Genomic DNA, 17,584 nt, shown 5'->3' on the forward strand with positions numbered 1-17,584 from the left:
AAAATTGTAACTTTGCTGGTTTGTGAATGCCTGATTACATTTGGATTCCTTTTCTAAATAGTGGAATAATTATAAACTTTTCCTAGAATCTTGGAAAATTACACTTGACCAAGCAAAGTCTGTTTCATAATGTGATAACTTCATTGAATTTTGAGATTTATGAGGCCTAATAGGTACATATGTAAGAATGCAATTTTAGTTTTCACAATTCAGTCTTTACAATGTTTGTAAATATGTATATGAACTGAAAGTCAAATATATAATGTTACCATATGTAAATAAGAAGATCATTTATTCCTTATCTCTAATCATAATTTATATATGTTTAACATAAATCTTATTTGTGTGCTTATTAATTAATTCCATACTTAAATAGCAGTGCCAAAAATCTATTTCAATATTGTTGTAGTGCACAGATATTTAAATTATAAAATTAAAATGGAAGAGTATTTAAAAGGAACTGAAGGTCTTGCTCAGTTTGCATGGTCATTATATGCAGAAAACATATTTTCTTAATATATTCAATACAGGTATTATGGTGTTATTTTGGTAGCTGCAAATAGACAGCTAATGTATAGTGACTTTTGAGAAAACTCTGAGTATTCAGCTAGAATTTTCTCTGATGTAATGCTAGTTATTATCATGGAAATGATGCTTCTAAAACTTATGCATAGATAAATATTACACAGGGAACATTTAACTGGTCCCTACTAGAGATCAGACTACTGTAGTCTGTTTATGCAGTGGATTTGATAAATCATTCAGTTTATATCTTATTTAAGTGGAACACTTAAGCAATATTACTTGTAAACTAAAACTTCTCACCCATATATAATACATTTAAGTCTGCATTGTCGAAATGACGGTGCTGAGTGTTGGGCTGAATTTCAGGGACGTGAGAATGCAGAACAATTCAAATTATTATATAATTTTTATTATTATTTTTTTCTAAGTACTTCAGATAATTTGTAGATGTTAAAAATAGTTATAAAAATGGACTGCTGCTTTTAAATAACTTTTTTTAACATAAATATTGGAAGTTAATAAATTTCTGAAATTATAAAATTTAAATGCTGGCTAGTTACAAGTGCAGAATTTGTAGTACTTTATAGAATAGGGTACAACTCTGAGCTTCTCAGTGAGGCACAGCTTAGTTAGCCAGTGGATAGTCTATGGCAGGAAATGTCATCCAGGGACTACTGGATTTTGCGTAAGCTACATGCTAGCAAAGTACACATTACAGTATTCTTCTGCTACTTTATTCTATGTATCAGATAGGGGCATCACTTTTAATTGGATGTTCCCTAATTGGAGCACCTTCTTTATTCTTCTCATCCTGGTGTCTTCAGATAGTTTATTGATTAGTCATATGACCATATCAAAAAAATAAAATGGTGAAATGCAAGGTCTATTTCCATACACACACACACACATATATGTGTTATAATAGTAAAATCAAATACAAACTAAAAATAGAATAGAAAGGAGTAAAAAGTACAAGAAAAAAGGGGGAGAAAGGAGAAAATAAGGATAAAATAAAGAGAAAAGAAATACGTAAAGAAGTGACTTCCAACCTTCATCACAAGTATAAACAAATTTAGTGATTCTGTACCTCTAAGGTTACAATTATCTCTTCATCCCATATCCCATCCCTTATCTATAGACAAATCCATAAAGACTTGTAAAAACCAAAACAGAATCTATTTCCCACAAGAAGCTGTTTGTTCTTTATAATTAATTCCAAATTCTTATTGTAAAAGTTTCAATGTGCCAATTTTATCTGGACCCTTAGTCTATTCATAACTTTCCAAGATCAAAATCTTATTTAGCTTTTTGCTGTTTATTTTAGATTCTTTAAATTCTTAAGCTTATGATTAAAATTTTCTTTTGTTCAGGACTGAAGGCACATTCACCCGACGTTTTCAAACTTGTCATTCCAAAGGTCTCTAATAGCTTAGAAGTAGTTAATGAGGAATTTCCAAAAGTGATTACAAAGTGAGGTTTGCAAATTGTGTGCTTTTTTTGTGTAAAAGTCTCTACCAGGTTGAGAGCAAGATGGCTAATCTTATCGTCTTCCAGCACTCAGACCTGCAGAAAACTGCTGTCCTGTTGTCTCCTCTCAAGGAGCAGCGATTCGGAGCACATGTGGGCAATCGCCTGTCCCCTCCTTTTCCAGAGAGGTTCAAAGGAACTGGTCTACGTACCAGTTCCTTGGTCTTTGCCATGGTCATTGGCTCCGCTTTCACAGAGCCATCTTCAGTTCGCCATACCTCCCCCAGTAATCAAATATAAGGTCTATTTCCAAAACAACATAGGTAACAGAAAATACATACCATAATATTATATATTACATTACATTACATTATATATTATATTATATTAAATATAATAATAAAATACATATGTGCTAAATACAAAGAATCAGATAAATACATCACCTGTACATGATACCCCGATCTGTTCAATATAAGGGGTCCTTAGCTGAACTGCCTTGTCTATAAACTTAGCAGTTCTGCTAAAAAGGTATATATTAAAGCCCAGGAGGAAATAGGACAATTTGCAATTGAGGTCCCAGTAGGCTGTTCTCTCACATAAGGATTTTTAAATATCTGAGTCTGGATGGGGTATATAGTTGACTATCAAATAAAACATGAGCAATATTTTTGATGGCTGAGGTACCACATATACATGTCATCTCATGATTTGGCAAGTGATGGACATGCCCATATTGGCAATGGGATCCAACATCTCAAATCTTCCCCTAGAATAGGCCCTTCTTATGAATTGCATAAAACTCATTGACAGGTATTTTTTGCTTTGGAAAGTGGTTTTGTTCTTAGCCAACCAGTTTAAAGATCTATATTTTGCAAATACCTTCAATTGGGCATTGATATCTAGGATGATCTATTTAAAAATTTCCTTTGCAGTTGTGTAAATATTGGGTGGAAAACCCATGCTGTAAAATCAACTTTAGTAAGTCGACTGACCTAGGAGGTAAGCTGATCATGGTGTCTTTAATTTACACATATGAACTAATGTTTTTGGTAGAAACCCCACCCACTTTACATGGGCCTTTAAAGCTGGGCCTGTTGCCAGATACAGATTCTTTCCACTCTGTATAAAAGTATATATTTAGTATTTTTAATCTTTCAGTCTTTTATGGTCTATATTAAATATGTATATACTTATTTGTTGCATTATGCTGGTTTATACAGTACCTATAATAAACTTTAACTAAACCCTGAAAAAATCAGCTATTGTTTAAAAATAGAATCTCTAGATCTTTCAAAGATATATTTGATAAACTGAGAAGTATGCCAAATAATTTTAATAATTTATGTGATCATTAATTATTTTATGAAGCAATGCAATGTTATTAATTGAAAGTTTTCTTTGGAAAGTATGATGCCAGACCATTTTTGATTCCAGAATTTTTTTGGTTCCAGAAATTTTCTGTTCCATACATCTGTCTTAACTCTAATGAGTTATAAGTGACTTATAAGCTTTTTGCCCATTGCTACATTTTCTAAATACTTTGAAGAGTTGATATGGAACACTTTCAAGTACTTGATTGTGGCATAATACATTAATCTTTATATAGTGGTTTGGTGTGAAATGGGATCCTCTATTTTTGTCAGTTAACATTACTAGGTAGCATATACTAGTATTTTGTTTTTACTATATAAACAGTCCTATTCACTATGAAGTACTTTTATAAGATTGTACCATAAATGTTGGTCATGTGGAATCCCCTGAATTATTATTATTTAATAATAATTTTATGTTCTTATCAGTGTTTAAGTTCTTTCTATTAACTGATTTTGACAACATTGGATGTTTTTATGAAGAAATCAGTCATGAAAGCTTATTTCTTACTATGTTTATGATATCCTACAGTTATGCTCTGTTTCTGACAAGAGTTTAAACATTATTAATTAGAACTTTGATTAAAATTACGTAACTTAACTCTATTCCAAAACAAATGGCATAATGTCATAGGACATGAATTTAGAACTGTTAAACAATTTCTGAACAGTTTACACATCCAAGCAATAATATTAACTGGAAGACCACCTACCTTGTCAACTTTTTGATTCTAATAAATATTGCAATATTAAATACATTGACAAATGATTACAACACAGTTCCTGAACAGTCAGTAATAATGACTCAACAAATATTAAGCAGAGGTATGAATACAAGTAGTGAAAATCCACTCATTGTACATTTCTTTAAAAAAGCAGTGTTTTGTACATGAAACATCCATCTTTCTAGAAGAATATGGTCTTCATAAGCCTGAAGTATATACTTTAAATGGTAAACATTAGTTGCAATTTGCAGCCAGAGTTGGCTTCATGTGGAGAATGGCAGTAGGATTCTTGTGATGAGCAAGATGAGTCATCTGAGGCATTGACTTTCCAGAATAACTTGCTGCTCTGCTCTATGCAACACATTGAGATGCCTGCAGCTGCTGTGAGCAATTCATACTTCAGTAGACAAATGCATAGGGGAAAGCATGTGATGGGAAGTTGTGAAGAGGGTAGCAGCAAGTCCCCCTTCTGGTACAAGCAATTGATCTTCATCAGCTACCTATTATCACAATCCATTTTAGTGTCACTAAATTTTAGTGTCAAAGATTCCCATATGCAGTCCACTATAATGTCAATGGATATGGCTATTAACAGAAGTTTTGTCAGTAATGCAATAAAACTAACTTATAATACAATATTTTTATTCCTCTCTAAGATTTTGATTCTAACAATGCATGTTTGGAAATCAATTCCTGTTTATTCAGAGGATTTATTTGAAGAGGAGGGAGGGCAGGGAAGATTAAAATGAAAGGTAATTCTAGGAAATGAACTCATTTTTTCCCTCTAATCCTAACAAGGCAGAAGGGTGACTAAAGCTAAAAAATTAGCATTAAAAGATGCTTCTCTTCGAGTCTAATTGTATGCTAAATTGAAAATTATGTTTCTAAATGTGTGAAAACTGATCAGTTATTCAGATTAATATAGAAATACATATTTTAATCTTAAAACTGACTCTTTAGTAAAGTATTAACTTAAAATACAAATGTCGAATACTTATAAGGTAATACAAGGGAATTATATGGATTTTTTTCTAATTGGCATACATTTTATTCAAAATGTTGAGTTTATTTTAGATAATTAAAATACAGCATATAGATTTATTTTACTGCAGAATGCACAGTATGAGTGGTATAGTATTAATAGATTGATGTCTATTTCTATCTATCACATCTTATATCAAATAAATTAACAGGAAAAGGACTAAATACCATAAGTTTAGCTTTTTGGATGGGCAGGAGGAGTGCAAAAACTTAGTAGAAAACCACATCAAATCCCCCATTACAATCTTGGCTAGGCACATCTGCTGCACAGTGGTACACAGCCTTGGCCAAATCTCATTGTTCCTTTAAGATGGAGCTGTATGGCCTTTTCTCTTGGCAAAAATCAGAGGGTCATGGAACGGTGGAGGCAGGACCTTTGAAGGGCAGGTGGCATGGGTGATAGCCATAGAATGCTTGAAAGGGAGACATGCTGTTGGAGGAATGCAGCAAGTTGTTATAAGAAAATTCTGCAAGAAGCAATACATTAGTCTAATTGTTAGAAGAGACATAGCAGTGCAAATACTATTTGAGTAATGCTTTTATGTTCCTCATCTGTCCATTCAATTCTGGATAGTGAGAGAATGATAAATCAATAAGAATGTCCAGCAAGCAGAAGAGGGCTTTCAGAAATAAAGAGCCATGATCCAAGAAGACATGATTGACTAAGCCTTATACTAAAAAACATGGTCTAGAAAAAGTTGTATTTTGCTGACCAGGTAGTAGACCCTTACATGGAATAAAATGAGCCAACTTGGTAAAGAAGTCCGCTATCACCAAATGGTTGTGTAACCTTGCACATCTGAAAGACTGGTAATAAATCCAGGAAAACTGTGTCCCTTGGTCCAGAATGGGAAGGGAGTGGTTGGAGTAGACCATCTGATTTAGCAGTGACAGTCTTGACCAGGTGACATATGATGACACATAGTCTTTGACATCTACTCTCACTCTTGGCCACCAGAACCCTCTAAGCACTAAATGCAATATTTTGAACACTCCCCATGTCCTACAGTTTTATTGTCATAGCAAAGATGCAAAAGTTCTCTGAGAGGAAAAGGAATGACTGTAGTGCAACAGTTGAAAAATAGAAAAGAAAATAATCAATCTAGAAGTAATCCACTGAAGTCCTGACATATGAGTCCTGGTGTTGTAAGTGAATCCAATCTACCTAATCTACTGCCTGCTTTCCCACCCCTAGCTTCTCTGGAGTTCTTCTGTCTATAAGGCTGTAGTAAATATAATAATAAAGAGTGTCCCTTTGGGGATAAAATGGTTTAATTTCAGTATTGTGAGGTGTGAGGAGTATCATATTCAGGCTTGTGTGAAAGTGCATCTGGCAGTTGTTCTGTGAGCTAGAAACGTAGGATATATAAAATAAATAAATAGGAGGAAAATTGAGCCCAAGTGATCTGGTGTTGAGTCAGGGTGTGCGCCTTTTATAGATACTCCAAATTCTTATGATCTGTTTGTACCTGTACGGGGTGGGTTGTGTCTTCCAAGATATGCCTCTATTGTTAAAATGCTGTTTTTATGGACAGCAAGTCTTTATTGAAAATATCATACTTCCTTGGTAGCAACTGGAATGAAAAAAAACTTTCCAGTTCACTCAGAATAAGTAAGTTTAGCAGGACAAGCCAAGGCTAGGTAAGCAAAAGCTCCACAGTAAAAACACAAACCAAAGTCCCTCCTTTATTGATTTTCTGCTGCAGACAAAGACTTTTTCACCATGCCTATTTGTATGGGTTCTATGAGGAGGCAACAGAGAGGGTAGGAGTAGGGGTGACAAAAGGCTGTAAAATTTCCTACCTCTTATTTCCTCCATGCCTCAACTTTTCCAATTGCCCATCAATTCACATGGAATGCTGCAACAGTTCTTCCAAATTTTCTTATGTGCCCTGACTTACTAATTTAGTAAGTTCCTCATTTCATCAGAAAGGCCTTCCCAATATTGGTTGATCAAGACGAGATCATTATAGTCTGGAATGTCTAGCATACAACTGGAAATCAACTCACAAAGAGAATGATTTCCTGACCTCAGCTTGTGAAACTCCTGGTTTGTGCTCAGTCTCCTGGTCAGACATGAAAAGCAGTTCTGAATCTTTGCATGAAATGTTGATAGTTGTATACGATGGCATTGTTGCTCTCAATGGGTACAATTGCCATCTGGCTGCTGCTCCTTTTAGCAGATTAAGGGCTAAGGTCCTTAATTTGTAGAGCTGCTCCTGGACTAGGTAAACTCTGTCCTACGTTCTACCTACTGTTGATGCTGCAATAATGCCTTAGCCATTTGTTCTGCAAAGAATGGAGTACCTCAAGGATATGTCACGAAAGACAAAAGACCGATGCCTCTCTGTTGAGATAGGAAGGCTTTCAAGATTTACATCAGTCTTTTGAAGTTGGCAAAGTCAAGAAACAGAATCAGCAGGCATTGGAACAGAAACTGATTGGCAGATATAGGCATTTAAAAAGGAGTTGCTACTCAGACAGGATAGTATTCTAATGTTTTAACTTAGTTTGCCAATTATTTAGACTAACTCTGATATATCAATATGCATCATTTTAAAAAACCAGTGGCCATTACTCAGCTCACATGACTGCTCACATAGGAAATGGAAGTGAATGTATTCACTGAAAACTGAAGTAGGCAACTACATCTAAATCATTGTTTGCCTATTGCATTTTTCAAACAAACTGTAGTTTTGATACTAATTTTTACAGCTAATTGTCCACGTTTACATACCAACTGTTCAACATGGAATAAGCATTTTTCAAATTAATTCTTAGTCTCTGTAACCAACAGTCAGAACAATGATCATAATTGTGACTTGCTAATATTTTGTGAATTCGGTCATAACTATAGTTTTCCCATTATTCATGTCTGGACTGACTTACAGATTCATGTTTTTCTAATGTATCTTATTCTTATCTCTGCTAACTATAATTAATCACAGTGTATAAGAGGTATATAGATATACCTCTAGGTGTGTATGTGTGTGTGTATAGGTATATGACGCAACATGGGCTGACCATTGTTCATCCACCATAATCTAAGAACAATTGGACTTGCCTTGTATTTGTATAGTATTTTCCCAGTGGGAAATACCAAGACACTAGCTAAAATGGTTTTAAAAAAAAAATCCTGGAAGCACTTAGTGGCAGGTCCATCAAGGCCCCAGGAGTTGAGCTCAAGGGAGTCTTTATCTTTACCTCCATTTGTTCATGTGTTGCATTTTTATTCTAAAACATGTAAAGAAAACAAAAAGCACTTTAGACTTTGGACTTGAGCCATATTACCTGTTCCAGGCCCAACCCAATTTCTGCTATATAACTTGTAGCACATTTTTGTATTATATTTTTGGAGTTGTCTTGCAATTGCAAATGTGACAGGAAAAACAATTTGGCCAGGATCACAAGACACCCATATTTCTGCAAAAATATCACAGTGAAAGAAAAACCAAAGCCTCAACAAGATAATTTGTTTTCTAAATAAACAATAAACAACATTATTCCAATAATCAGTTGGCTTCTGACTCAATTAGGAAGGGAAGGTCATTCATTATCACTGATCAGAGCACTAAGGATCTCCAATATGTCCATTCTTGCAAGAAAAGAAGAAAGTTAAAAAAAATGGCTAGTTTGGGATATGAATTTGTTCATTTAATAAGATTATGGTATATAATTTCTCCAGAACTCCATCTTTGAAATATAAGATTATATAGTGTGTCAAATTGCTTCATAGTGGTATGCTGGTCTTTGGACAAGAATTGTCCATCATGGAGAGTTCTAATTCAAGTAGATGTTTGACAGTCAACTTTGGAGAAAGAGCCACAGAAATAGTGGCTAGTGGTGCCTCCCCTTCAAATAAATACTGAATTCTTATGAGACAAAATCAACTGCTGAGTACAAGAATTCATACAAATTCATTAACAACACATTTTACCAGAAAGAATTCTAAATTATTGTTTTGAACTGCATGATCAGACCACTCAAGGAAGAAGCCTTTTTGTTTGGTTAATATCTTAGCTGTTAGCTGTAATTTAAGATAGATAGATAGATAGATAGATAGATAGATAGATAGATAGATAGATAGATAGATAGATAGATAGACAGACAGACAGACAGACAGACAGACAGACAGACAGACAGACAGATAGATAGATAGATGTTAGACTTGAATCTGTTGCTGTGATCAGAGAAGTGACTGTAAATATATATATTAGTCAGGAACTAATTTTCCACACTGAAAGGCTATCTTTGAAACATAATACAAAACTACTAAATCCTTGCCTCTGACTCTTTTGTCATAATCCTTATCATCCTTGTGTTATTGCCAACAATCTATTAATACAAACCTGAAAACTGAATTTCACATTGATGCTCTTTAAAGCACTACTGTTCCCAGTTATGAGTCTTGCTATCTTTAAGGTGTTCACAGAAAAATAAAATGATTGCTATGCACAGGTACTCTCTCTCACTCTCTCTAGCTATATTTAGATTCATTTGTGTATGGGATTACTGTTGAACATAGTAAATTCTGGGCCAAATGGTTTTACAACATATGGGATCAAGAAGAAAATGTCAAATTTCATAGCTGCTAAGAAGCCCATATTATGCAAGTATGTAGAAGAATAAACTGGCATTAGCAAGAAACTTGGCTTTCTGCGTGCTGCTGCCTTGCTTGTATTAGGCATATAAATTCAGCTTTATAATCCAAGTTTTCCTTAATCTGCTTGTTATCATTGTTAACACTGCAGATAATAATTCTTTAGATATACAGTATAATTGTACAAAATAAATAAACCATTCTGACCAGCACAGATTACTCTGACTAAAGTGTTAGTGTTGTAAGCTTATCTAGCTGTCTTCATTGACTAAGTTGTTTTGTGCTTTAATAGTTTCTTTTTCATTTCTGTTGCCCCTTTGAATACAGATAGTCCCCAGTTTAAGAAGTTCCATTCCCAAAGTCTGTCCTTAAGTCGAATTTGTATGTAAGCCAGAACTATAAGTAGTATTGTGTAATGAACTCGAACCATTGTGTATTTAACTCGAATCATTGTGTATTTAACTCAAATTTTGCTACAACAGGCTCTGTTCTTAACTATGGGTTGTCTGTAACCCAGGCGTTCTTAACCCAGTGACTCCCTGTACTTGTCTATACTTGGCACCAGGATTTGCTATCTGGTTTCATATTTATACTTTAAATTACTTCCAAAAGTAAAAAGTAACCTGTATTTTGGATTTAATGTAACTGTATGCTTCGGCCTTCAACATTTTATTTTCTAAATAGATCTACATTGAAATAAATACAGTTTTGTTTTGCTTTGTTCGATTTACTAGCAAAGCAAATGGAATGTAATGGTGTCAAAGTACATGAAAAGCTACTTCTAAATTTCTATAATTTTTAAAATATATGTAGTATTATGATAACTGTTACAATTAAAATTGTGTTATAGATTGCTACTGCTCAGTTTAGTTCCAGCCAGCATGCTTGCTTCCAAAATGTAATTATATCTGTTTAGGTAGAAACAAATAAAAAAGGTTGTCAGACATTTCTAAATTAGCAATAACCATCCAGTGAAATTGGGGGAAAAAATCAACAGAGCCAGGCTATTCCTGGCAGAATAAGACATACCCAGAAAGGAAACAACAGAAAAGATCAAATCAACAAGCCAGCTAAATCCTGTCAAATATAACAACCCACTCTGAACCACAGCACTATTTTTACTGAGTTTGAATAGTAAACCTGTACCAGCCACCTGCAAATATTAAACCATGCCACAGTAATACAAGCATAAGGAACCCAATCCTTCACCAACCCAACTGGCAATTCTTCCCTCCTCCCCTATCTTTTCTAATAATTCTAATAAAGTTGCCAACAACATCAGAAGAATGTACCCTTGCTCATTCTTCAGTGTGATATATGTTAATCAACTATCAGCAGTGTGTACTTGACACTGGGCAAACTGGCTGTGAGAACATTTCACTTTCAAGTACCCCTAAGCAAAAAATTGCAGTCTCATTTCATTACAGAAGGGCTGAATTAAAATCCATTAATTCAACAAAGACCATGGGTTGTTACGAAATTACATATCTTAATCTGCACTGCAGAATGGGAGTATTATCGTCAATTAGTTAATTCAAAGCATGAATGTTCCTAATTGGAACTTTTCTACTACCCTATCTTGTTGACTTGTATTATGATCAACAGTGGCAAATTTTGACAGCTTCAAATGTTAATGATTAATCATACACTGCACTACCATATCATACTGAAAAATTGTTTAATAAGTTATCTTTAGGTATATCTTCTCATCATTTCATTTTCTTCTGACTTATATTTACTGTCCCTCCCTTATGTCAGTTATGGGGTAATATGTATCACTATTCTCAGGACACCAAATCAGGCAATTTGGACCACACTATGCTCTCTGGAATCTTATGCTACTATAATTTAATAATTTGTCTTTAACTGATTGAAAGACGAGGCACAGTGAGTAACTTGTTTCCTTTTCCCCCCAACTGATCCCTTGTTTCTCCCTTCCTTACCAAGATGTGCTAGAGCAAATAAGCTCCTGAGATCCTTGAGAAGCCAGCTGTTATATCTGTCTGCACATATGTACCACCCAGGCTCAGTGGGAAGCTGTTATTTCAGCACTCAGTGTTATTTTAGTGGCCAGTTTCAATTAGTTCCTTACCTTATTCTACAGTGAGCATTGAAATAATTTCCCTTTTACTTCTTTGCTTTCGTATAGTCCCAAATCAAAATATTAATGACTTTGACCTAGATAGTATATATCAGTGCAGGTAGTCTTCATCATTAAATATATTGTGTACCTGCAGTCTTCCTTCTATATTGATGGAAAAATATCATTTCAACAGGACTTCTGAGCATGCATAAATAACATATGATGTATATGGGAGAAGCAACCAAGACTCAGAGGGTAGCATTGTTAGCAGTTGAAAAAAAAAATAGCATAAAAGCCATGTGCATTTTATTGCAGTGAGTGTTATTTCTTCCACTGCTAGTGGAGAAGCAGTAATGATAACAGCCAAATAAACCTAGTTGACCTGGCTCAAGCTTTCCTTTTCTATTAACAGCATTTATTCCAGTCTAACTGGAGTTCTGAACAGGAGCAAGGTCTGAGAATGCAAGACAGAGACAGACAGACAGAGAGACAGGTAGATAGATGAACAATGGCTCAGATTTGACTAGGAAGAAGTGCTTGTCACATCTTTTTCCTGGATCGCATAGCTCCTACAGGGTGGAGTCCAGCTGCGCAATCCTGGAATGAGATGTATTATTTTAATTAGTTGCAGACATATGCTGCATTCATGCTGCTGCGCATTCCAAAATACCTCTTTCCAATCAAATCTGAGCATTGCTTAGACCTAATAATTCTTAATAAATTATACAACGTTAATCATGGAAGACTTACTAAAAGGAAAGTTTCACAGTTCACAGCTATCTTAAATAAGTGATGTGGTTTTCTGGAAAAATTATATTTTCCTAACTGAAGAAGGTCTCAATACATGACAGTGTTGATACAGAATATTGGGGAAATGTTGGTTGCTTTAAGTTAGGGAAGGTCAGATTGAAGATATAGTTTTATCCATAGTAGATGTATAAAGCATAGTAGATTTTTGACTGATGATGAATTACACTATTAGTAAGCAAAATTAAATTTATTATCATAATAACATAATGCCGTTAATTGGATTTAATTCTATAATTTATTAGCCATCTTAGAGTTTATAGCTATCATGATGAGATACAATAAAATACAAAATCTGGGAGGGTGGAGTTGGCGTCGCGGCGATACGGCGGGCGATCCTGGGCTCCCAGGATCGCAGCCGATATCTCCCCCCCCAGATGGTCCCGATGGACCTAAGCTGTCCCGTAGAGACGGTGATTGCAAAGGGCACGTCCTGCGGATCTCAGGGACACCGCAAGTCCCAGATTGATCCCAGGAGAAGCTCTTAAAGCCGGCGGAGGAGAGGCAGCCATTTAATGACTGCGAAAGCCGGGACAGCTCCAAAGGAAGAAGAAGGAGAGGGGTGTCACCGGGTGAGATGGACCTTTACTATTCAACTATTCTTAGAGAACACCTTAAGTAACTTAAAGAGATTTTTAAAAGTGAAGAAAAGTGGATTAAGCAGCGAGATTGAGCCTTATAAAAAAAAAGGGGAAAAAATCTTTGTTTTTTAACTTTCCCTTTTTAGTGGAATTGGCAAGATGTTTTTCTTTTAAAAAAATATATTTTTAACTGGACTGGCTTTTTCTTTTCAATACTCAATAATCTTTTATCTCAAGCTTTTTTTTTGATTAAGATTTTTTTTATTGTTATAAGAAACCTATATTTTTTGTTTTGGAAATGGGGAAAGTGGAGTTAAGAGAAAGTAAATGAAAGAAAGTTGCACTGCCATCTAGAGGCTTAATATAGTGGGGTTTTTTTCATTGTGACGTATACTCAAGGACTTTGGGCTTTCTAAAAAGATAGTGGGATGTGCATGTTTATACAGGTGCCATCCGAATAACTATAAATAAGAAAGCGGAGTTGAAAGCGATTTTGAAAATATTCAAGATGGAAAGTTTGAGTTAGTCACAAGAGCCTTGTTTAGTGGCAGTAGCTCTTCTTTCTGGTAGAAGCTTTGCTTGGCTCTCTATTCCCCCCCCCAGTTGGACTTTTAAAGAGACCTAGCCTTTCCCCTCCTCTTCTTCTTTTTTTTTTTCTCTTTTTTTTTTTCTTTCTCTTGGCAAGAACAAAGATAAAGAATCCTTTGACTTAATGAAGGTTTATACAAGGGGTTTGATAATAGACTATACGAGAAACACAATGCAGAAAAAGATTTTTAAACTATCGAGGATGACTATAAAAAACTGGAAGAAGAGCTGCAGAAATTCCCGCAAGAAAAAAAAAAAGACATCAAAGCTAAAATGGACTTAATTAAACATAAAACGGGATCAATGGAAAAGGAAGAAATAGCACAAGAAATCAGAAACACTAAACAGAACTATTTTGAGGCTTATAAACTGAGAATCAAAAAGGGTTAATCAATTGATAAATGAAGAGGGACAGACTTGTTCTTGGTAATGAGGGTGAGAAAAAGATTATACAAGATTATAATGGAAAATTGTACTAAGAGAATACTTAAGAAGAAGAAGTAAAACAATATTGAAAGAAACTACTCCAGATGCCTAAAGAAAAAACAAGGGGAATACAACAATGATGGAACTGACAGAAGCTTCAAAAAGCAGAATGTTTGAAAGGACATTTATTATTGCTTTCTCTTATCCAATAATATAGAAAAAGGAATAAACAGCTAGATATTTTGGGATATTGAATGAAAAGGGTGAACTTAAAACTATGCAAGCGTTTGAATAAGGCATAAAACTGAGATATATAGTAAAGAATTGTATTTGATTGTAAACGTTTTAAGATATTAGACTAAAATTCATACATGGTTGGCCATAGTAACATATAGATTTTAAATTAGAGATATTCTTGTTGAAACATGTAGTGAAGAATGAAGTATGTTTTGATAGTGGTTAGAACTGTAACTTTTAAGAATTGGAAGAATGAAAAAGTACCTATGCAGGAGGAAGTTATTGAAAATTATGGAATGTGCAGAGATGAGTTAAATTGATATTTGAAATTAGAGTAAGAAGATAAGCAATTTTATATGACACGGGATTTGTTTTATTAATGGTTGGATGAGAAAATATAGTAATGTAATGGATTAGGAAATTTGATCATAGAAATTTGATATTAATTACTATATATATATATACATATATAATCGATGGATAAAAATTTATTACTAATCTTATAATGAAAGCTAAAATTTCTTGTAATAAATGATTTTATAGACTAGCTACAAATGATTAATAATTGATAATTGATAAGTATACAAGTATATTTTGAATAGATGATATGAGAATTTATATAAATGAGTGAAGATTATGAAAGGGGCACCAATGATTTGGTAACTGGTTGACACACGGTATAAAATGGAAGATGTTTTTTTTTATGCCTTTGTATGTTCTTGTTTGTTTATGTATGTTTTGTGTTTGTTGTAAAGAATAAAAAATTTTATTAAAAAAATAAAATAAAATACAAAATCTGATTCAATCAAATCATAATAAATTTCTGAATAAATAACTGGACAGTCGAACAGCTGACCTGAAATATTTCCGTAGAGGAACAAATTAATTTAAAATTTATTAATTTTAATTTATTATTAATTTTAATTTATTATTAAAATTCACAGTATGACAAACATAATTAAGCTTTATTCATGAATAATTCAAGTAAATAGGACACTTGATTTATATTACTTATTTTTTTAAAAAATAAAGGAAAATAATTTTTGCATGCTTGAAGAACTGTTTTATAATGTGTGCTTCCTATAAACATCCATTTACAAAAGCTTGGGTATTCTATTTGACATATCTATTTGTAGTTATATTTAATTCATCTATTATGATACTGATTAATTTATGAAATAAATGAACATTTTCCTAAGGAAATAAGCAAAATATTTCTGTTCACGGCAGAAGTGTATAACCCATGAATCAAGGGCCACATATGATCATAAAACTTTTGCCTTGGAAACCCTCAAAAGTTGCTGCTGAATTTCAGTAATGAGCAATGTATCTTTACTTAATCTTCAGTGATCTCCTTGCCCTCCATAACATCACCCATCCTATTAATTAGCTTTCCCTACCTCTGATGGCATTTTTCAGTGGCTAGAGAGACTGCCATAAGGAAGTTTATAATTTTTTATCTAACTGATTTTTATCTAAACCAATGATTTTTCCTCCAATGAAGTTGCAATAGCTTTGTTAAGTACTAAATTTTTGTAGTATGCCTTCATAAGATGAGATATAAAATTGTCTTTTCTAAGGTTAACCAAGAAAGCCTTTTTTTTTTCTTACATCAGGAGCAAACAGATTAAAAGAAACATAAACACCGAATAAGAAATTTAAGAAGTTAAATAATTTTTTCATCCATTGATATCCCAGAACAAACCTAAGAAATGAGGCAAGTGGTGAAATATAAGAACCATACTGTAGCTTAGTAAAGGGAGGGACAGATCATTAAGATTAGTTTCTTCATATCTCTGCCAATGCTTATGCAGTGAATTTTGGACCAATTACTCTTTGTCAGCCTGAATTATATTAAGGATTAATTGTGTGGATTTAAAAAACAAAACAAAAGCACTATACCTGAAAGAAAATGGAATTTTAGGTTTATTCCTATCTTAGTTTTGATGAAACTGATCATTGAGGGATTTTCTGCCAGCCACTTTTATAAACTAACAATATTTTTGTGATGAAAATAATTCCATAAATGCCTTCCTAATTGCTCAAATGATTCATTTTTAATTTATTTTTCTATTTTAGGATGTCATACAAAATAAATAACACAAAGAAACTTTCAACGTCAGAGGAAAACTTTTTATAAGTTTATTTGGAAATAAAAGTCCATTGCAGCCTGAAAGGCACAGGAAGAAAACTGTTATTAATTTTTGTCTAAAACTAACTTTTATGTGTTTGTGTTCTGTGTTTTGTGTTCATATCTCAGAGGGCTGTTAATTTATAGCATTAATAACATAAATTTATCTTTTCTCCCTTGAACATGTAACCTTAGTGGAATGATTTTATTTTATGTAAATTCAGCCATTAATTTGATTAATATGTATCAACATTTCCCTAAAAAGAAAAGTAATTAACTTGGCTTTTTTCTTAATTTTATTTTTTTTAGCAGAATTATGCAAATAAAGAGTTGGAAGAGCAGCTGCGGTCAGTATCAAGTGTGGATGAACTCATGACTGTTCTTTATCCAGAATATTGGAAAATGTTCAAGTGCCAGTTGAGAAAAGGGAGTTGGCCACACAGTAGGGAACAATCGAACTTTGATGGAAGATCAGGGGATTCAAATCCAATAAAATTTGCTGCAGCACATTATAATACAGAGATCTTAAAAAGTAAGTAATGTAATGTCTACCAAGTATTTTAAATCTATATATAAGAATATATGTGTTCTTTCAAATATGTTTTAAATTCTAAGCACTGGGGGGGGGGGAGATATATTAATATACGATTTAACATGCTCCAGAACAGCAAGTCTGCCTTAATGCTTTAAATGCTAATAAGTTTTTGAACTTCATTTACTATGATAAAAGAGGTATATTATGAATGTCAAACATAATCTTCTATAGGTCAAGAATAATCAAGGTAGGTAAGGACAAGAAAGATAGGTATAGAGCATCTAAGCTAGGACAAATAGAGTCAGAACTAAAAAGAAGGGTATCCCAATTTCTTTTGTAAGCAATTGACAGATTGTATAGCTATGAGAAATGGGAAGAATTAAGGGCAGTGTCAACAAGCAATTTCCTTTATTCATGTTTAATAATCTTTGATCCAAGAGATTTAACAGCTCCAGTTTCTAGTGA

At 33.5% G+C, this 17,584-nt stretch overlaps 1 protein-coding gene across 2 annotated transcripts in view; it reads left to right on the plus strand.

The window, feature by feature from the left end:
* The window catches only part of VEGFC (vascular endothelial growth factor C), a 57,107-nt gene that overhangs the window by 21,836 nt on the left and 17,687 nt on the right, over positions 1-17,584 (plus strand). The window contains exon 2 of one of the 2 annotated variants that reach the window (XM_088132019.1): positions 16,897-17,116. In XM_088132019.1, coding sequence (XP_087988145.1) covers positions 16,897-17,116 — 220 coding nt within the window. Of the gene's footprint in view, positions 1-16,893; positions 17,117-17,584 lie in introns of both variants that reach the window. The other variant, XM_088132015.1, reaches the window with a different exon arrangement.

The sequence above is a fragment of the Python bivittatus genome, unplaced genomic scaffold (genome assembly GCF_059951505.1).
Source record: "Python bivittatus isolate LINGU-HERP-01145 unplaced genomic scaffold, Pbiv_v1 ctg000070_np1212, whole genome shotgun sequence".
In the NCBI taxonomy this organism is placed as follows: domain Eukaryota; kingdom Metazoa; phylum Chordata; class Lepidosauria; order Squamata; family Pythonidae; genus Python; species Python bivittatus.